General features: G+C 35.1%; 1 protein-coding gene across 1 annotated transcript in view; it reads right to left on the bottom strand.

Annotated features, from left to right (window-relative positions):
* Window positions 1–3,810: 3,810 nt before the first annotated feature.
* The window catches only part of PPP1CB (protein phosphatase 1 catalytic subunit beta), a 37,396-nt gene continuing 18,251 nt past the window's right edge, over window positions 3,811–22,955 (bottom strand). The window contains 6 exon segments of the mRNA NM_001003034.1: window positions 3,811–3,924; window positions 7,324–7,458; window positions 10,294–10,445; window positions 15,746–15,817; window positions 18,505–18,609; window positions 20,480–20,710. Coding sequence (NP_001003034.1) covers window positions 3,820–3,924; window positions 7,324–7,458; window positions 10,294–10,445; window positions 15,746–15,817; window positions 18,505–18,609; window positions 20,480–20,710 — 800 coding nt within the window. The 3' untranslated portion in view covers window positions 3,811–3,819.

The raw sequence follows: 22,955 nt of genomic DNA, 5'->3' as shown, positions 1-22,955 counted from the left end.
AGGTCATGATCCTGGGGCCCTGAGATTGAATCTGGCATTAGGGTCCTGGTGGGGATCCTGCTTCTCCCTCTGCCTATGTCTCTGCTTCTTTCTCTGTGTTTCTCATGAATAAATAAGTAAAATAAAAAAGCAACAACAAAACAAACAAACAAACCAAAAAAAGAAAACCCAGAGAACCAGACTAAAGAAAGGGGGGGATCAACAAGGAAGGAATCATAACTTAGAAAGTTTGATTCTGAACAAGAGACAATTTCCCTAGTATGTTGTCAGGTGCTAGCTATGAAATCTTTCCTTAAGTAACTGGACACACTTCTCATATTTTTAAAATTAAATAAAAAAATTTTTGAGAGAGAGTAAGTTGTGAGTTGTGGGGAGGGGAGGAAGGAGAGAAAAAATCTTAAGCAGGCTCCACGTTTATTGCAGAGCCCCCCCTCCCCCCCCCCCACCCTGAGCCAAAGGCAGACACTCAACCGCTGAGCCACCCAGGCGTCCCATGAAGAAACAGTTTAAAGAGAATAAACATAATAAAACTCTGCATGTATATTTACACTTAATCAGTTTATGTCTTATTTAACTCTTGTTCATTTTGCAAGGTATGCGGTCACTTTAAAATCCTTTTAACCGCTTCTTAGCTGTTTAAGGAAATTATAAAACACTGAAAACTATTTGCAAAGGGGACATAGTATTTCTAAGGGGATGCCACTGGTATAGTCAGGCTTTTTAGTGTCTTCTCAGGCACAGCTTTGATTAAGGGATGGATGCATAAGGAAACACAGAAGTGGATTAGGTCAAGGTAGCAAAAGCAGAGTAAACCTATTTTCCTTCCCTAAACACATTTTTAGTGTAAAGATGTGAAAGAAAATAACTGTTCTTTGGTTCAAGAATTATAGTTGCCAAGGAAACAAAGGAACATACCTGAACTTATACTATTTCAATTCCTTGGCTCAATAAATACACTTTCATATTCTTAAGGAACACATCTCAAGATGTTCCTGGCTTTCCCTCAGATGAATTATTTTTTTGAAAGGCATATATATTCTCTGAACACTTTCAATTAACCGACCACCTTTTTAAGCTTTAAAATTCCTCTTGCTGGTATTCTGACTCAACATTTGGCACAAACCAGGCTTGATGATCATGATTAAATTTGTCCTGAGGCAAAATTAAAACAATGAATGTTAAAGTTTCAAACACAAGGGTAGCACACTGTAGTTGATTCTTTCCATTCAGGAACAAATAAAAACGTAACCCAATACTCTCTGATCCATCACATCAGCATGTTTGATTTTAAACGTCATGACATTTGGATTAAACATAAATTTGAATATAGAAATCATTAAAAATCAGAGAGGAAGAATGATATAAACTAGTGACACTAGAATCACAGGATAATTTTCTCCTAAGAAATGAAGTTTTATTTACCTGAAGTAGCAGTGTTACCAACTAAGTAGTATTTGTAACACATTATATGACAAAAACTTTAAAGTAGTTTTAAGATCACCTGAATGTTTATTTATTTATTTTAGTAATCTCTACATCCAACGCGGGGCTCAAACTCACAACCCTGAGGATCAAGGGTCATATACTCTCCCAACTGAGCCAGCCAGGAGTCCCACAGCTTGAATAATGTTTAAACATGATAAATTTCTACCCTTCAAATTTAGTGACCAGTACTAATTTGCTTAGTGATTATTTTTTCATATTCAACACTGACCTGGATGAATTATTATAAAAAAACCACAGTAAGTTAAATCCAAATTAATGTTCTAACACTGAGATTAATAAGACTGCCCTGTCTCTTACCAAAGGTTTATTTTTCTAGACTTCTTCCTATGACTACTAAGAGTACATCTAAAATTCTATTAGAAATTGCTCAACTTACACTCAGATTAAGAAAATATTTAAATCACATCACATAAAAGCCTGTGTAACCTAATACATCACATGTAGTACATGAACACTTCCAGAAAAGAATCAACTCAATGTATGTCAAAGACATTAAAATCTGTTTGAACAGAATGTGTTTAAATGTCTCATTGTAAAAGGAAAAAAAAAAAAAAAAGGAATAAAGTGACCAGTCAGGCTTCATATCAATTAGACAACTTTTACTAAATGAGAAAACTACATTTAAAATGTGCTTTAAAACAAAATGGAATTAGAAAAAAAAAAAAAAAAAGACATATGCATTTGAAAGAACTTTTGCACTGTGCTGAAAATCAAATCTCTTGCAGTAATACAATACGCCAATTCATAAAATGTAAGTTAACAGAATTCTCAATTGAACATTTTCAAAGACAATATTAAGGTCAAGAATTTCACATCAATGGTAGCACATATAGAAGGGCATTATAAATATGATGTCCATCTCTATGAAGCTTACAAATTTGACAATACTCAATAAAAGCTTTTAGAATCACATTCAAAAGGGTCTCATCCAAAGAATCACAAATCTGTGTCCTATAAGTTCTCCTTCTAAAATCTTTATGTTGACTCTTCTACTCCTTGTCATTTGTTAATACTAACCCTTTAAAAAAAGAGAACAGGAAAAGAAATGCTGCAATAAACCCTTGATCATGTACAGAAATTATTGCTACTATAGTTCACTACAAAGCATGTCTATACAATATTGTATGAACTTTGATCATGAAAAATCAGAATAAAAATCTTTAGTGACATAAGCCTTACAATCGTATACAACATTCACATGGCAATATTAGACAGTTAAGCACCCAATAACCATTTTGACAAAATGTCCCACTGACCAGCATTCATTTAAATACATCCTTCGTACAGAGGGAGGAAAAAAGAGATAGTGTCAGCTTTCCAAGGCTTGTCAAAAAAGGATTCTCATGTTCTGTGGATCTAAAAACAAATAGCAACAACAACAACAACAAAAAAAACCCCAAAAAAACAAAACCAATGCAGGTGAGGGTGTTACCAGAAAGTTAAGCATGCCAAAAGGTGTTTCGTGCGAATTAAAACCTAAAGCCAAGGTACCACATAATCACATTACCAACTAGTTGGGTAATACTATATGAGCCTTATCTTAAAGTTAAATGAAATGCTACTGCACAATAGAGCATCAATAAGTTAAAAATTAGAGTGCACAAATCCAAATCAGTGGCAATTTCTGTAATAAAGCAAAATATTCACTATCAGCTGTAAAGTTTGCCCAAACTGTTTGATTCAATCACTGGATTGGATAGTTTGCCTGTTTTTTAAAAAATATCGATCTCTAAAATTCCTTTTTATTGTAATGAGGCATTAAGTTTTCTTAGTAAGATCAAACAGGTACATAAGTAAATAAGCAAGGGAAAATAATAGTTGGTGAATGTCTTTAAAGCTCTTCCCACATTTCACTTGTAAAAATGTTCAGGGAAAAAAATGTGAAATATTTGCCATTATTCTAGCAAAAACAAAACAAAACAAAACAAGCTCAAAATAATTAAACAACCAAGCAACACTAAAACCACATTACACAGATGGATCATCATGCTTTCATCTGGTTTAACTATCACATCTAGTTTAACTGGGATGCTTTCAACTTTAAAAACTGTGATACGTGAAGATGTAACTTTAATGGGTAATTTTGAATTTGGATTTAACTTTGCTGAATATTATAACAGGTATACTTATTAGAATACAGTGTAGCACATCTTTCTATTAGAAAAAAATTTAAGATCCTTTACCCGTCTCCTTAAGTTAAAGGTGTGACATCATAAAGGGTGTCAAATGGCTGGATGGTTTTACAGTGCACACTTATATATTATGAAGTATGTCCTTAACAAATCTGATGGTTTCTTTACAGAGTTCCTTTCTTCACCTTTTCTTCGGCGGATTAGCTGTTCGAGGTGGAGTGACAGGACGTCCTGAATTCAGTCCACCATACTGGTACTTAGCTTTCTTTTCAGATGGTTTCAATATCTTAAAGCAAATAATTTATTAATAGTGTTATTCTTTCAAGTGCAGTAAATTTAAGAAAATCATTATAAAAGTGGGCTTTTCAAGAAATAACAAATTATAAATATTTACATAATTACATAAATTGCAATTAAAATATAGAAAAAAACCCCAGAAAAGTTCCAAGCACATTTATCACATTTAAAGTGTGCAAATGACTAAATATTTGAATACTGTTATTATTTGTCATTCCCGATAATTAACAAAAGCTCAAGCACACAAATCCTATCAACTATCCAATCCTTTAAGTAAAAAGAAAAAATTATTTTCATTTAGTTAAATAATTTCTTTATTTTGAAAGAGAGAGAGGGTGTGTACATGGGGGTTGGGTAAAGGGAGAGAGAGAATCTTCAGCGAGGCTCCACTCCCAGCATGCCAGTTCAATCTCACGACCCTGAAGAGTTGGACACTTAAACGACTGAGCCACCCAGGAATCCCCAGGTGAAAAAAAAAAGTCTTAATTAATGTACCTCTGTGGTGAGGAAAGAACACTCAGTTTATAAGTCAAAAGACTAAGCTGGATAGACACATAAGATGCTCAACATCACTTATCATCAGAGAAATACAAATCAAAACTACGATATCTCACACCTGTCAGAATGGCTAAATTTAACATAGGAAACAACAGATGTTGGCGAGGATGCGGAGAAAGGGGAACCTTCTTACACCGTTGGTGGGAATGCAAAGTGGTGCAGCCAGTCCAGAGGTCCCTCAGAAAGTTAACAATAGAACTACCCTAAGACTCGGGATCCCTGGGTGGCGCAGCGGTTTAGCGCCTGCCTTTGGCCCAGGGCATGATCCTGGAGACCCGGGATCGAATCCCACGTCGGGCTCCCGGTGCATGGAGCCTGCTTCTCCCTCTGCCTATGTCTCTGCCTCTCTTTCTCTCTCTGTGACTATCATAAAAAAAAAAAAAAAAAAAAAAAAAAGAACTACCCTAAGACTCAGCAATTGCACGACTAGGTATTTACCCAAAAGGTACAAAAATACTGAATCAAAGGAAGACATGCACCCTGATATTTTCAGCAGCATTATCAACAAGAGCCAAATTATGGCAAGAGATCAAATGTCCATTGACTGATGAATAAAGATGTGGTATAGATATACAATGGAGTACTACTCTAACCATAGAAAAGAGTGAAATCTTGCCACTTCCACATGAATGGAACTAGAGTGTATTATGCTAAGTGAAATAAGTCAGTCTGAAAAGGACAAGTATCATACAAAAAAAGAGAGAAGCATAGGGGCAAAAAGGGAGAGAAGCAAACCATAAACCGTAAAATAGATTCTTAACTATAGGAACAAACTGAGGGTTGATGGAGGGAGGTAAGCAGGGGTAGAGGTTAAATGAGTGGTGTGTATTAAGGAGGGCACTGGTTATGATGAGCACTAAGTGTTACACCTAAGTGACCAATCACTAAATCCTACTCCTGAAACTATTATTACACTGTATGTTAACAAACTTTGCCACTATTTATTTAGAGGGTAGTCACAACCTCTTTCGCCTTACTTTTTTACATGTAGATCTTTAAAAAAAATTTTTTTTAAAGATTTTTTTATTTATTTGAGACACAGAGAGAGGGAGAGGGAGAGGCAAAGACACAGACAGGCAGAGGAAGAAGCAGGCTCCATGCAGGGAGCCCGATGTGGGACTCGATCCTGGGTCTCTAGGATCATGCCCTGGGCCAAAGGCAGGCGCTAAACCGCTAAGCCACTGGGACTGCCCCTTAAAAAATTTTTAAAATATATTTTATATTAAAGTCCAACTGTTTAAACAATGTACAAGTTGACGATTTTTAAAGTATTTACAGAATGTACAACCACTGCTATAATTAATTTTAGAGTTTTTGTCACACCAAAAGAAATCTCTCCCATAAGCAATCACTCCCCATTTTCATTCTCTACTACTCTAACTCCCTTGAACTCCAAGGAAACACTAATCTTTTTCTATTGATTTGTCTTTTCTGGCTATTTCACATAAATCAAATCATACAATATGTGGTCTTTTGTGACTGGCTCTTTTCACAGAGATAATATTCTTCAGGTTCATTCATGTTGTAGTATGTATCAGTACTTCATTACTGTTAATTATCAAATAATATGTCATTTAATGGATATGCCACATTTTGTTTTCTTTCTTTTTTTTTTTTAAACTTTTTTATTTATTTATGATTGTCACAGAGAGAGAGAGAGGCAGAGACACAGGCAGAGGGAGAAGCAGGCTCCATGCACCAGGAGCCCGATGTGGGATTCGATCCCGGGTCTCCAGGATCGCGCCCTGGGCCAAAGGCAGGCGCCAAACCGCTGCGCCACCAAGGGATCTCACACATTTTGTTTTCATTTTTACTTAATGGACATCTGCGTTGTTTCCACTTTTTGGCATTATAAACAATGATCCTATGAATATGCACATACCTGTATTTGAATACCTGCCCTTCAATTCTTTTGGGCATACCTAGGAGTTGGATTGCTGGGCCATATAAAAACTTAATGTTTAAATTAACCTTTTGAGGAACTACCATACTGTTTCCAAAAGCATTTTACATTCCCATCATCAATGTTATGAAGGTTCCAACTTCTCTACATCCTCACCAATACTTGTTATTGTCTGACTTTATTGTATTTATTCTGGTGGGTGTAAATTGAGTTTTAACATACATTATAGACAGAAAATTTCAATATTTACACAAAATGTGTAAAAAAGATTCATGAAGCATCTCTTAAAACTATTCAGAGCATCATAGTATCTCAGTGAAAAAGAAATTAATCTAATCCCACTATGTTAAAATTTGAAGGATAAGGTCAAGTTCCTGTGCTTGTGAACAAGAATGATTTTAAATAGCACACTATAAAACCAGAGTTGGTATATTTCTTGCAAAAGGAAACAAAATTTAAGCTATTCGTTGAATTCACATTCTTTTAGTAGGTAAGCCCCTAAAGAAGTCATATAGGAATTTAACAATTTAAACACCTGCATCAAGAATGACTAACTTAGGGATCCCTGGGTGGCGCAGCGGTTTAGCGCCTGCCTTTGGCCCAGGGCGTGATCCTGGAGACCCGGGATCAAATCCCACGTCGGGCTCCCAGTGCATAGAGCCTGCTTCTCCCTCTGCCTGTGTCTCTGCCTCTCTCTCTCTCTCTCTCTGTGACTATCATAAATAAATAAAAATTAAAAAAAAAAAAAAAAAATGACTAACTTAGGTTCTCCCAAACTCTTAATATTTGATATGTACCAAAAAGTCTAGAATCTTTGTGAATAAAAACAGAAATCTCTAACAAATCTGTGATAATCACTTTTAAATAAAACTGATTTATATATAAATATAAACAAATATAAATAAATTATAAATAATTATATCATACCTGAAATGAACACATCAAAGTTTCATCCACACTCATCATTCCACCAGCATTATCAAACTCGCCACAGTAATTTGGGGCTGAAAATAGGGTTACCAATTGTCGTTTAGCAAAAAATTCATATCCATCTTCTACTACCTGTAAAAGGAAAGGTCAAAAGAAAAAACACACCTAATTATAGCTAATTCTCAACTGTCTATATTATTGAGATTAATATGACAAAAAAAAAGACCTAAAAATATACACTACTTTATTTTTAAACTTGTCTAAAAATATTAAAATTGGTAAGCCTTTTCTATAATGGTAAGGACTTAGCTTAAATGAAGTAACAGTATATTTGTGATAACTGAATATCTAAAACCATACCATACCATTTCCAAGGCATTACATATGCTAATCAGTATAGTATCTCCAGGAACCTTGGACATCAAATACTTCTTAGATGATGGCATTATATCACAACTATAGAATCCTTAATTCTTTAATGATTTAACATGATTTCTAGAATCTAGATAGCCAATTTCTGAGTGATTTAAACAATTTATGTTTCTCAGCTCTACAAATCTGAGAGATAGAGGCAATGACACAAACATTATATATTTATTCACGGTAGGCAATAATAATTTTTTGAAGTCTTTAAGCCATCCTTTGATTCAGCAAAATTATCTTAACAATACTTGCTAATAAGAAAGCACCTTCAGGGGCGCCTGAGTGGCTTGGTCAGTTAAGCACTGAATCTTTATTTCAGCTCAGGTCATGATCTCAGGGTCCAGAGACTTGAGCCGCGCGTCAGACTCTGCGCTCAGCTCAGTCTGTCCCTCTCCTCCCCCCCACTCATGTTCACGCTCTCTCTGAAAGAATTTTTAAAAAATAAAAAAAAGAAAGGACCTCCAAAATAATTTACCTTTATTATTAATTTATATATATATTTAAAGATTTTATTTACGAGACAGAGCATGTACATGTGCAGGGGGAGGAGCAGAGGGAGAGGGACAAGCAGACTCTGTATAGAGGCCCACATGGGCTTGATCTCAGGATCCTCAGATCATGACCTGAGCTGAAAGCAAGAATTAGACTCTTAACTGGGCCACTTAGGCTCCTCGAAAATTATTGACATTTTTAAATAATTCCTACCTTAGTTATCAGGCACACACTTCTAGGATTTAGATATTAACCTTTTCCGCTATGATCTTGGTCACCTTAGCTACCCCAGCTCAGCCATACATAATGTTTGGCACTCATATTCTTTGAATTCTTCAACAAGTTTGCTTGTTCATTTATTCATTCACACATTTACTAAATGAACAGGTTTATTTTAAAAGGATGTATTTGTAGTTTGTGGTGTTTCCCAGCATAAGTCTCTTAATTTTAGAGATAATATGTTTGAAAATAAGCAGAATAAGATTTTGCAAGTGTCTGGAAAAAGACTGTCCAAATAAACACAGTTCAACAACAACTTTTTTAAAAAATCATTGTCCATTCTTGAAAAGATCAGTGAATGGAAACCTAAGCTAAATCAATGGGTACCTTATTAGGAAACTTAGCAACTCTGCACTGTTACCTAGTAGTAGGTACTATATTAATTAGTTAAATCATAAACACAGTTATTTACCAAAGAAAACTTTGCCAAAAGCAGAGGATTTGGGGATGTGACTTCATTTCAACTCAACTAGGGAACTCTGTTAGGAAAAAGGCATGTGACACACAACATATGCAAAAAATGAGAAGCTAGTCATCTTTGTTTACCCACAGGATTACACAAAGTAGTAATCAAGTGCCATGGGTAATAAAGCCCCGTTCAAAAGGGAAGTGTTGTAGAATAGCATATACTTAATAAACCCTGCTTTAACAAAGAAATAAAACAAGGAATCTTTAAAAGTATTATACTTACAAATTTCAAACTTTTAGTACTCTCAAAAGTAGTGAGAAAAAAATTTATAAAGATACCTTTCAGTGAATTTACTTCATACCAGTTTTGTTTTAGGGAACAAGAGGACTTGATATGTTAAATCATTAAAATAAGCTTTTGTTAATTCATTTATTTAAACACTAAACACACACAGTATATAAGTTTAAAAGGCAATAGATATTTAAAAGTCAACAAGTCTCAATCTCCTCCCTAAAGATTATACAATATAGTAGTGGTGGTAGGCATTAAAAACAAAACAAAACCAAAAACAAAAAAACCCAACGCAACCAAATATGTAAACCTAAACTGTATATAGAAGGTAGAGTCCAATAAACTCTCATTTACTTACCACCTTGATTTAGTAATTACCAGGATTCTGCTACATTTGTTTCATTTATCCTCCTTTTCTTTCTGCTGAGGTGTTTTTGTTTTTGTTTTTTTTTTTAAGTAATCTCAACACCAAACCTGAGGCTTGAACTCAACAGGCTGAGATCAAGAGTCGCATGGTCTACTGACTGAGCTAGCCAGGTGCCCTGCTGATATGTTTTAAAGCAAATCCTAGACATGTCATCTTACCTCTATATACCGGAGTATGCATTTCTAAAAATATGGATGTCCTTCTTACATAATAATACTATTCTCACAAGGTTAAAATAACAAACAATAACTCCTTAATATCTAATGCCCAGTCTATAACAATTTTTCCAATTGTCTCAAGTGTCCTTTAACACTATTGTCATTGGATTCTTATCTAAAATACATAAACATCATATTAAAACGGGATCAAATATTTCTAGAGAGCTTCAGACAAGCACCAAACAAATCTGTCAGCGTTGCAATATACTACAAAAATGTATTGGCTTGAAACATTTCCTCTCAGAGGGTGAGAAGGGTTAACAGCTCATTAGATTGTTAATTGTGAGATCAAGGTATAGGCATCATCTCACCTACTACTTTCCTTGCAGAATTAGCTTTCTTGGGTCTCATTTTCCTCAAAAACAAAAAAAGCAGATTTGTGTGATGTTAATAAATACTAAAATATTCAAAATTTTTATATTTCGTACCTGATGAGCTCGACAAATCAAGTCTAAATCATGACGATTCAGAAATTTACTGACTACATCAGCTCCAAAAGTGAAGGAAACACCACGATCATTTTCTCCCCAGCCTTGCACATCCTTATCTGGGTCAGACCACAGCAAATCACAGAGCAAACCTTTAAAGAATAAAAACATAGCAATGAAAAAACAAAGTTTGTAAACTGTATCACAATTTTTCTCATGCTCCCTAGTATCCCAGTCTGCCAAATTTAGCCACTCTTTGCTAACCCAATCATGTAACTGTAACTTCGCCTGGCTGAAAGTAGCACTTTCCAACTTTCCACATAGAGGAAATACATGTATGGCACACTCTAAGCACACAATACATAGAAAAGGCTGTTCACATTTTTTTTAAAAGATTTTATTCATTTATTCATGAGAGACAGAGAGAGAGAGGCAGAGACACAGAGAGAGAGAGAAGCAGGCCCCATGCAGGGAGCCCGATGTGGGACTTGATCCCAGGACTTCTGGATTACGCCCTGGGCCGAAGGCAGGCGCTCAACCGCTGAGCCACCCAGGCATCTTGGCTATTCACCTTTTGTACAGTTTCTCCATATGGATAAGCAATTGACCCAGCAGCATTTCCAGAATAGAGGTTACTTACACTATTTCTAGGTGCCAATCTATTCAATTAATCTATTTCATTTATTCCTAAGCCAAATAATATACTAAGGCTTTTAAATAATCTTTATATCTGGTAGGGGTAATATCCCAACTTAGTTTTCTTCAGGATTGTCTTGGTTAATTTCAATCCTTTGTTCTTCCACATACGTATTTCCCCAACAGTTTGTGTAATTTTGTGAACCCAACTGAGATTTCAAATGAAACTGTATTTAACCTAATGACCAATTTGAGGGAAGAAAACATTTTCTACAAAGACCTAGAAGATTTAAATGAAATATGGATGAACAAAATCAGAACAGATCCTTGGCTTTAGTTCCAGGCAAAAGAAAAGAGGTCAGAGCTAAAAATATTTATGAGTATCTTTGTCATACTCACTGTTGTATAAACCTTAGGAGGGACTCAGACTGCCTTGGGAATGTCAAGTGACAAGACCAGTACATGAATTCTGAGGAAGCAAATATTTAATAGAGGCAGAGGAAGGAGAAAGGGGAGTGAGCAAAAAAATATTGAGAAGGAATAACCAAAACAAAAGGAAGAGATTAATTAGAACAGCAGAGATCTCCTTAAAGGGGTAAAAATTATCCAGACATAGGAAATGGTTAAGATTCAGGTACAATGAATAAGTGGAACAGGACAAAAGGCAAAAAATGTGGCACTTAGAAGTATATCATCAAATCTTTACGAAAGTAGTTTCTTGATGGATGAGAAGAAAATGGTTAGAAGTCAAACTGTAGTGAGATGAAGAGGGGTGGATGTTGAGATGGTGATATTAAGTACTTTGGTAAGAGCTATGGTGCCAAGGAAAGGAGAAATCAGCATTAAGGGATGATTTGTTTTTAAAATGAGCCAGTTTTTTTTTTTTTTTTTTTGACGATTCATAAACTTCATAATACAGGTTCTATCAGGAAAGGAGAACTTCGAGTCATGATATAGTCTGTCTTAATAGGAGAATTCTCGGGATCCCTGGGTGGCACAGCGGTTTGGCGCCTGCCTTTGGCCCAGGGCACGATCCTGGAGACCCGGGATCGAATCCCATGTCGGGCTCCCGGTGCATGGAGCCTGCTTCTCCCTCTGCCTGTGTCTCTGCCTCTCTCTCTCTCTGTGTGACTATCATAAATAAATAAAAAAAATTAAAAAAAAAATAGGAGAATTCTCTAAAAACACCTTGTAGAATTGGTGGTAATGTACTCTTAATTTCTATCACTATTTCCTACGCTCCTGCTATGATGATTTAAGAAGTCCACCAGCATACAAAATCCAATGAGATAGTCTCAATTTACAAGCTCTTTCTGATTTCTCAAGAACCACAAACTGATTTTTTAAAACACACACAGGCTAACCCCGACACACCACCAGTGCTCTATAATGCTATTTTCTAGTTTGTTTTCTAAAGTGAAGCAATGAGCAGGAAACCAAGATATTAATCTCCAATTTTAAGGTGACAATAAAACTAGAATACAGTTGCTTTCAGAATTATTTGGGAAATATGACAGTCTACATGCATATAAGATAAAATAATGGTAACAACAATGTGGATTTTTCAAACATAATGGAATCAAGGTAATCTCAGAGTCAAGATTTGGATATTTTATAATTCAAGTCCTAATGAACAAATATCACAATCATTTGGTTGTTTTTAAAAAAAAGTATGAATTTATAAATTAAACTTCTAAAGATTATAAATACCAAAGCCTAAAAGACCATTTTCAACATTTCAAAAACTTGCTTCACCCTTGAAACTGACTTATGTCTGAACTATACTAACAGAACCTGATGACTTGAAATATACATTTATATCATACCTTATTTAAAATATAAATTTTAAATAAATGGCCCATTATTTATTTCTTAATTCCATTATAGTTAACTTACAGTGTTATATTAGTTTCAAGTGTACAATATAGTGATACACATGCCCTATTATTTAAATACTAGTTTCTATTAAGTTTAGTCAAATTTATTCTAGAATTATAATCAAAATCTGGTAAAATCCATGCTTTTTTTCCCCTTTTGTACTCAATGTACTTGCACAAGTAAGTTATGAGACAACTTAACTACTATATGCAGTATGTTAGTGGCTTACTGACAAGTGGATCTCTATACCTGTTTATAATGGTTGATGTTTAATCATTAGTAGCATTTTGACGCGTAACATTATCAAGCTTTCAATACACTGAGCAAAACAATCCAAACACACTTGAAATAAAATAACCAAATGCATGTTCCTAACAGTTCAATTTAAAGGTTTAGCCATGTTTTGCTTACGTATTGGTTCATGAAGATTTTTTAATGACTATATTTTTAGGGATCCCTGGGTGGCGCAACGGTTTGGCGCCTGCTTTTGGCCCAGGGCGCGATCCAGGAGACCCGGGATCGAATCCCACGTCGGGCTCCCGGCATGGAGACTGCTTCTGCCTCTGCCTGTGTCTCTGCCCCCCTTTCTCTCTCTCTGTGTGTGACTATCATAAATAAATAAAAATTTATAAAAAATTTAAAAAAGACTATATTTTTATAGACTCTTTAGATCTTATGAGTAGAAAATGGAGAAAAAAATAGGGAATAAACTTAGTAATCCATCTAGTCCAGCCCTATTTATGAATAATCAACTCCCTTTACAAAATTACCAATAAATAATTCTATCAGTAAGCTATAAGACCTCTGGTTTTTCATTTACAGGATGTTCTTAATATAGAAGGATTTCTAGACCTTATGGCAGTCTAAACAATCCTCATTTTGAAGATTTTCAAGTTTGTTGAGAACTGATGACTATAACACACAAAAGGTGGGTCTGATTACACAAATGATAATGAGATAATTAATCAAATAATGTAAATCTGTTTTTAAAAAAAAAAAAACCTGGTAGAAATTGAGAGAAAGGACAGTTTTGCTTATGTTAATGCCTTTTTTTCTCTTAAAAGTAGGCTCCATTTCCAGAGTGGAGCCCTACTTGGAGCTTGAACTCAGGACCCTGTGATCAAGACCTGGCTGACTAACTAAGCCACCCAGGTGCCCCTGTTAATGCTTTTAATAGTAAGACAGCTTGATATAATAAAGATACATTTGTTCTTTGTTCCCATTCCTGGCACAGAGCTCCTAATAACACCTTTGGAATTTCCTGAGTGACAGGGATATCTTTTGTTATTCATAAAGAGCCCCTTTCTACTAAACCTGAGTTTATGCTAATAAAGTGATCTAGGGGCTCCTAGAGCCCTTCAGGTTTGGGCCAGTCAACAGAAAGACCAAACACATGTTTAGAGGATTTGAACTTTCAGCTGCCCTCTCCCTCTGGAGAGGAGGGCTGGAAATTGAGCTCTATAAAAAAAAAATCTCTTAAATAAAAAAAATTTTTTAATAAATTCAATTTGCAAACATATAGTATAACACCCAGTGCTCATCACATCACATGCTCTATAAAAACTCTTGAACAATTAGACTTGGGAAGCTTCTGGTTGTTGAACACACTGATACCAAAGGATGTGGGAGCTATTCACCAACCAGTATACCCTCCTCTACAAATCTCTTCCATTTGGCAGTTCCGAGGTTGTATCCCTTTATGAAAAACTGACAAATATAAGTAAAGCATCTGAAGATGTGGTTGTGGGAATCCTAGAATTTTGGGCAGTAGTGTGGGTCTCCAGAGAACCCCACTGGAGGCTGAAAACCTAAGTGCGGGCGGTCTTGTGGAATGGACCCCTTAACCTGTGGAGTTCCAGCTAACTCCATGAGTTAGTGTCAGAATCAAATTAAAATGTTAAACACTCACTTAAGTGTTGGGAGAATGGGGTATGTTGTGGAAAAACCACATACACTCAGAGTCAGAAAATGCCATAAAGGAAGGTACTGATAGGCTTCAGCAAAAGGTGAACTAAAAAGCAGACCTTTACTGCATTTAATTCATAGGTTATCATAGCATTTTATGGTATGAATGCCAAGATTAGTATAGGTCTTAGTACACACACTGGCACTCGACTATGAATAATTACCGTTTAAAAGCCAATAGAAAACTAAGGCAACTGTGCCCAGAATTTATTTATAAAATTAAATTATCATTTGTTAATCAACAAAGAAATTTATCCTCAACTGGAATTTATTTACTTTTGCTTTGACTTGTTTTACTTACCTAGGAGTTATTTTAAATGTCTGAATAATTTTCATTATTCTTTCACAAATTTTTCACAAAACTCACCATGTATCTCTACAGCTTTCTGAGCTCTACAAATTTGAAATACAGAAGAGGCAAAAAAATAACAGAAAACTACTAGATAATTTTTAAAAAGTATTTTCAGCTAAGAAAGATTATTTTAATCAAAACACGTATCAATTTTTTTTAAAACCCGTCAAAAAAATTTTTTAAATTTATCTATTCTTTTTAAGTAGGCTCCATGCCCAACGTAGGATTTGAATTCATGACCTGGAGATGAAGAGTTGCATGCTCTAAGCCAACCAGGGGTCTTCTTTTTGACTAATTTTTAAGTTTTTGAAGGACATAACCAATATTGATATGAATGAAGTAATGCCAGGAAAGTAAGGAGGATCAATAACAAGATCTTTTGTGATAAGTTTAACAGTAACATACTACAGCTATATATGAAATGTAAAAGTATTGCACCTTGGGAAATAATTAGCGGGAAGTGAAATATATTACTCCAAATAATCTGTAGTTAGCTTATTCATGATTAAAAAAGCTCTATTATTTATTACATAAACCAATTCTACTTCCACTAAGTATATAATTAAGTTCAAACATGTCAACATTTTACATAAATCAACTAAGTTTCTCTATATACTCAACCTGTATCAGGGACATCAGTGGGTCTCATAATTCTCCGAATCTGTTCCATAGATTGCAGATCTGGTGACAGTCCTATAAATAAAAGAGAAGTTATAATACTGACATCTAAACAATATTCACTCAAATAAAGAAGCGTTTAGTCAAAGTATATTCACTACATAAAATTAAACATACTTAAGGTATCCTTTTTAATGTCACTTTTAATATACTGAGTTATTAAATAGAATCCCACTTTGATGTAACAGAACATTGTGATTATGAATTTGCCACTCTTCCCTACCAGGGAAATAAAATTCCCTTTTATTTCAAAAGATTTCTCCAGGAAAGAAATCTTACCACTCTTCTTTCTTTCCAATCATTCCCTGCCCTTCTACAGGAACATACCCAATTCCAATACTTCCTACCACTCTTTCCACTTTTTACCACCCAATCTTAAACATGTTTACTTCCATGTTTAATTGCCTCACTCTGTCTCATAAGGCCTTCCTACACCCTACTCCAACATGTTCATGACCTTCTTAAAAGCCTAAGTGTTGATCAGAAGGATGAGAAAAAATGAAAATACTCTGCAATCTTTAAAGTAGTACATAAATATAAGCTAGCATTTCTCTTTTATAAATTTAGAGTACCATCACATACTTTTTATATACATTTCTAATTTTAGTTAATGTTCAAAAACTACTATTTCCTAAATGTTTAGTATCTACTATAAAATATTTCAATTAGTATAGTGATATATGTTCTATCAGAGAATAAATCATTTTTTACCTCAGGCTTAGACAAATACATCTATCTTTTCAATACTTTTTTACCTTAATTCTTACTGTATATTGATAAAAATTAATTTTCTTAAAGTATTTTCATTAAATTACTTCCCTGTACAAAAATCCAATATGGCTTTTAAACCATTCAACAAACTCCTTTGCTCAGTATTCAAATCTCCATAATTTGATACCTATCATTCCCCAACATGTACTTGACATTCTAGTCAGGCCAGTCTTCACACATTCCTTGAACTAGAAACATAAAAAAACCTGTCTCAAATTCTTTTTACCTCTCCAAAGTCTACTCATCCTCCAAAACCCACGCTTCCATAAACATTTGTCTAACAATTCTCTCCCTTTCCAGGCTTCATAAAAATCACTGCCTCTACAAGTACTTTGACAGAATTAAATCCCATTCATTACACAGTATGTTTTGAAATATACTTTTAAAAAAAAGATGTATTGATTTTAGAGAAAGCACACATGGGAGGGGGCAGGGAGGAGAAGAGGGAGAGAAGCAGATTCCCTGCTAAGTGTGGAGCCCCACATGGGGCTTGATCCCAGGATCCCAAGATCAAAACCCAAGCCAAAACCAAAAGTCAGACACAACAGACTGAGCCACCCAGGCACCCCTGAAATATACTTTATCTTACTTTTTTTGGAAATATACATTTTGTCAATAGGTTTTTAATTTCTCAAGACATCAGTTCATATACAATCTAGCAAGCTCAATTACACTTCGATTCTGATGAAAAGTATTTATAGTATAGGCAGGAATATAAACATGATCCTCTCATTTTTACCAATAGTAGGGCTATCTTTCTGTCAAAACTGAGGTAAAGGAAAGACGTTTATTGAAACAGAACTCTGGCTATCCTCTTCACACATGAAATTCTTTAAAGGTAAGTACTATATTTTCATTCTGTATAAATAATCATAAATTTCCAGTTACTAAAAGAGATTTTAATCCAATCATGAAATGGGCAAAAGACATGAACAGAAATCTCACAGAGGAAGACATAGACATGGCCAACACACACATGAGAAAATGCTCTGCATCACTTGCCATCAGGGAAATACAAATCAAAACCACAATGAGATACCACCTCACACCAGTGAGAATGGGGAAAATTAACAAGGCAGGAAACCACAAATGTTGGAGAGGATGCGGAGAAAAGGGAACCCTCTTGCACTGTTGGTGGAAATGTGAACTGGTACAGCCACTCTAGAAAACTGTGTGGAGGTTCCTCAAAGAGTTAAAAATAGATCTGCCCTACGACCCAGCAATTGCACTGTTGGGGATTTACCCCAAAGATTCAGATGCAATGAAACGCCGGGACACCTGCACCCCGATGTTTCTAGCAGCAATGTCCACAATAGCCAAACTGTGGAAGGAGCCTCGGTGTCCATCGAAAGATGAATGGATAAAGAAGATGTGGTTTATGTATACAATGGAATATTACTCAGCCATTAGAAATGACAAATACCCACCATTTGCTTCGACGTGGATGGAACTGGAGGGTATTATGCTGAGTGAAATAAGTCAATCGGAGAAGGACAAACATATGGTCTCATTCATTTGGGGAATATAAATAATAGCGAAAGGGAATAGAGGGGAAGGGAGAAGAAATGGGTAGGAAATATCAGAAATGGAGACAGAACATGGAAGACTCCTAACTCTGGGAAACGAACTGGGGGTGGTGGAAGGGGAGGAGGGCAGGGGGTGGGGGTGACTGGGTGGCGGGCACTGAGGGGGGCACTTGACGGGATAAGCACTGGATGTTATTCTGTATGTTGGCAAATTGAACACCAATAAAAAATAAATTTATTATTAAAAAAAAAGATTTTATCTATGTTTAAAACAGTTTTAATGATCTGAGTTTTCAAACAAGCACTGCTTTGTTTTCCCATGGTGTGCATCTTAGTTACTATAGGTCTTTTCTAAACAATGGAAGGATAGTAAGAAAAACCCATAAAGCAAATTTATTAGTCTACCTCCGTGACAACAGAAGATCTTTTCATCCACAATGGCAGCTATAGGCAGACAATTAAAACAATCGGTGAAGGTCTTCCACAATTTAATATTAAACCTTCGTTTGCCTATAAAAAGAATAAGCAAATAAATAAGTCTAAAACTATTTTCAGTTCTTATCTCAAAAACAGGATTATGGGTAACTTCATACAGCACTTTGTTTTTTCTGTATTATTTCTTGAACACTTTTAAAAAGGCAGTAAATTTAATAAACATTCAGCACCTTTCCATAAAGTTAAAAAAAAAACCCTGAAAGACTGTGTTATGTATTTTATGGAAAAATATATCAAACACTTTGTCTTTTATTAAAAATTTTTTTGACGTTTTTGTCTTTTAAGATCACTATAATAAAGCAACTTTGAAATAGTCTAACAGACTATTAGTTTATCTTTTGCATTCAACATGCACATTAAATACCTAGCCAAATATGCAGAAGTGAAAGGGGTGTCTCTAGAGACTGTCCATTTTGACTCTAATGCATTGAGTAACATAGCATAAATTTACTGCCAAGAAAGGACAATTTCCAAGTGCTTGACTGGTACTCACTTTTGAGTGAATTACAACTTGGCATTACAGCAAGTATAAATAGAGACACAAAGGCTATAATTTTCCTGTGGTCTAGCATAAAGAGCTACAACAAAGACAACCTCAAGCATATGTTCACCTTTTCAGAGTTACTTGATTTTCCTGAATTGGGCAGGAAGTTCTAAACAACTAACCCAAGGGAGGGAGGAAAGACATAAGCACTAATTTCCTATGCCATAACTTGTCTCTCAATGAAAAAGATTAACTCAAAGCAGTGTTTACAAGCTGTTCTCACATGCATTATTTCATTTCATGTCATTTCTATCCTTTAGGATATTCAAGCTCATGTTTTATCCTTAAGAATACATCTCTACTGATAGAGCTTTAGAAAAGTGGTTATGGCTAGATGTACTATAATCCACTTCTCGTCTACTGGTCTGATTTAAACAGTTGAAACCATACATTACACCTCAGAAATAAAAATGCAACATAAAATCAAATGTGGCATCATTCCTATTAGAACAGAGCTCCACAAGAACAGAGATCTGTCTTGTGGATAGCTGAATCCCTAGTGTTTAAAGTAGTTCCGGGTATATAACACTTCCTTATAAACACTTGTCAAATAAATGATCATATAAACCAAGGAGACAGGAGTTTGAAAAAGATTACCAAATTTAAGGTTGGAAAAAAAGCAAAAATAGATTCTAATGGAGAATTCAGCTCAAAAACCGGTAAATTCAATTTGAAAATCATTGTAACTGGTTCTAAATTATAATTAACCAAACATATGTTCTTTCCCATGCTCTAACAAAAGCAAAAGACCAAATTCGAATATAGTAATTTAGTAGTAACACTTGGAAACACTACTATAAAACACAAATCTGTGATTTCTTACTGATGAAAAAGTACAATAAGACATACCAGAGTAGTCAGTATCCTTATCTCTGTAGGTTTATAGGCATAGATTAAAATTCTAATAATAAACTTGAATTTTTAAATAATTTCATACTTCTCAGTATTTCTTGTGACACAGGGCCAATGAGAATTTCCATTATATCACAAGAACACTGAGAACTAAAACCTTAATGGACACTAGAAAACTAGAGGATACTATCTATAGTGACCTGTTTTATGTGGATATTTTACTCTGTAAACTAATTACAAGAGGAGCTTTCAGTTGAGTAAGCTGCAGTCAACCTGAAATAACACAACCAAGGAGATTCTAAGGAACCAGCTTAATTAGTAACATGTGTCCCAGTTTCAGGGCCCTCCTCCATGAAAGACTCTTCTTGGTCCTATGCTTCATATTATATTTTTTTAAAAACTTAAAGGAACTCCTTTGAACTAGAAAATTATATTAGGGAATATTAGGGAATTTTCCCATTAACAAAAAATAACTTATTTTTTACTTACATTCATCATAGAACCCATAAATGCGATTGATGCTAGCACACTCATGGTTTCCTCTTAAAAGAAAGAAGTTCTCTGGATATTTGATTTTATAAGCCAATAACAAACAAATGGTTTCCAAAGACTGCTTTCCTCTGTCCACATAATCTCCTAAGAAAAGATAGTTGGCTTCCGGTGGGAAACCTCCATATTCAAATAATCGCAGTAAATCTGTATACTGTCCATGAATATCTCCTGAAAACAGAAAAAGCCAATTTTAGAACATTTGGTTACTGTGGGAAGCAGCTTCAAATGATTTGCAATGTTTACACTCTTGTGTAATCCTCTCCCCTTGAATGTAGGCTGGAGCTGGTGACTAGCTTCTAACAGGGATGGGCTGTCACTTCTGAGATTAGGTTACAAAAGATCATGACTTCCATTCTGCTCGTATTCTCTTGCCTTTTCCCATTCTTGATGCTGAAGCCAGCTGCCTTATGGAGAAGCACACATGGCAAGTAACTGAAAGAGGCCTCTGGCCAACATCTCATTAGGAACCAAGCCCTCAGTCCATCAGCTCATAAGGAATGGAATCCTTTCATGCTGAACCTTGAGATGAATGCAGTACCTAGGTCACAACCTTGTGAGACCCAGAACCAGAGGACCCAGCTAAGCTGTGCTTGAATCCCTGATGCACAGAAACTGTGAGGTGATAAATTCATGCTATTTTAAGCCATACAGTTTTGGAGTAATATGTTATACAATAGATACCGAACATGATAACTATAAGCCGGTAACTTAACATTAGGTAACTTGTTATACCAAACAGTAAGACAAATAGCCAGAATTTAGAAATATTTAGTACAACTAACTTATACTACCCTCAAATTATTTCTATATCAAAGCATTTTAAAGAGTACCTTAGAGAGAATTTGAATCATCTTAAGATGTTATAAATAACTACATTTGATTTAGAGTCACAGAAGAGATTGATCATTTCCAAAAAAATGTTTTTAAAAAAATTTATTTTCAAGTAATCTCTACACCCAACATGGGACTCAAACTCACAACCCTGACATCAAGAGTTGCATGTTCTACCAACTGAGCCAGCCAGGCTCCACAAAATTTCATGCTACCTCTTGTTACACTAAGCTAATTAACTAATGAATTCAACAAACATTTTCTTAGCTAATACCTTTTATTAGCTAGGTACTGTACCAAGGAGCACCAAGCACATGACTTAATAAACACAAGAAAGAGAAAAAATTGTTTAAAGAGCACCCTAAGGGCAACCTGGGTGGCTAGTTTGGCGCCTGCCTTCAGCCCAGGGCATGATCCTGGAGTCCCGGGACCCATATCCGGCTCCCTGCGTGGAGCCTGCTTCTCCCTCTGCCTGTGTCTCTGCCTCTCTCTCTCCCTGTGTCTCTCATGAATAAATAAAATCTTAAAAAAAAAAAAAAAAAAAAAAAAAAAGAGCACCCTAAACACCTAGAGTTTACAGGTATGAATGTGAATCACTAAGAAACATGCACACAGGACAATGAAAATTTTACATACAGAAATAATCCTTGATTGAGCAAAAGATGACAATTAAGTCCATAAAAGCTGTCATAATAACAGCCACTACAAGTTATCAAACCAAAAGCATTATTTTGGATATTACTTACACTATTTCCCACTGTTATGTAAACTATGAAAAAATGCTTTCTGTACGATTTTTAAAAATATTTTCTTTATACACAAGAGAAAGAGAGAAGCAGAAGGAGAAGCAGGCTTCCCTGCAGGAAGCCTGATGCAGGACTCGATCCAGGACCCTGAGATCATGAGTTGAGCCAAAGGCAGATGCTCAACCACTGAGCCACCCAGGTGCCCCTTTCTGTACAATTTTTGTGGCTATGACGTGATTCACTCAACCTAAAGTTGTAAGTTTTTGTTTTGGGCCAAAAGCCACTATAAGACTTTTAAAAGAATATAAACTGTAATGTAATATAATCTTCAAAATAAACTCACAACAAAGGTAGAACACCATGGATAGTGCCAAACTGACCCCTAAAACTCGATTCTTGTTTTTTGTTACTGGTGTATCAGAATGCCTATTTCTCCACAACCTTGACAATACTGGATTATCAGTTTCTGACATTTTTTCCCCTCCCAATCTCACTACATTTGGGATTTGTTTTTAAATTGCATTTCATTGATTTACTAGTGAAGCTAAGGATCTTACGTTTACTGGCCATTTGAATTTCTTCTAAAATCTGGCTTCAAAAAAAAAAAAACTTTCTCTTAGTCTTTCTTATTTGTTTCTAAGAACTAAAAAATATGAACAGTGATCTTTTTATCTGATGTATATGTAACAATCATTTTCTTCTTGTAACTTACCATTTTATGAAAGTTGCAATTTCCATATTTTATGTAAATCAACCTACCAATCCCTCTTATACATAAATATTAAAATGTTTTCTCTAGATCTACCTTCAATGTAAATAGGGGAGAAAAACTGGTA

This window comes from Canis lupus, chromosome 17 (genome assembly GCF_011100685.1).
Source record: "Canis lupus familiaris isolate Mischka breed German Shepherd chromosome 17, alternate assembly UU_Cfam_GSD_1.0, whole genome shotgun sequence".
In the NCBI taxonomy this organism is placed as follows: domain Eukaryota; kingdom Metazoa; phylum Chordata; class Mammalia; order Carnivora; family Canidae; genus Canis; species Canis lupus.
Note: the sequence above shows the minus strand (reverse complement) of the source record. Positions and strands in the feature narration are given on the sequence as shown.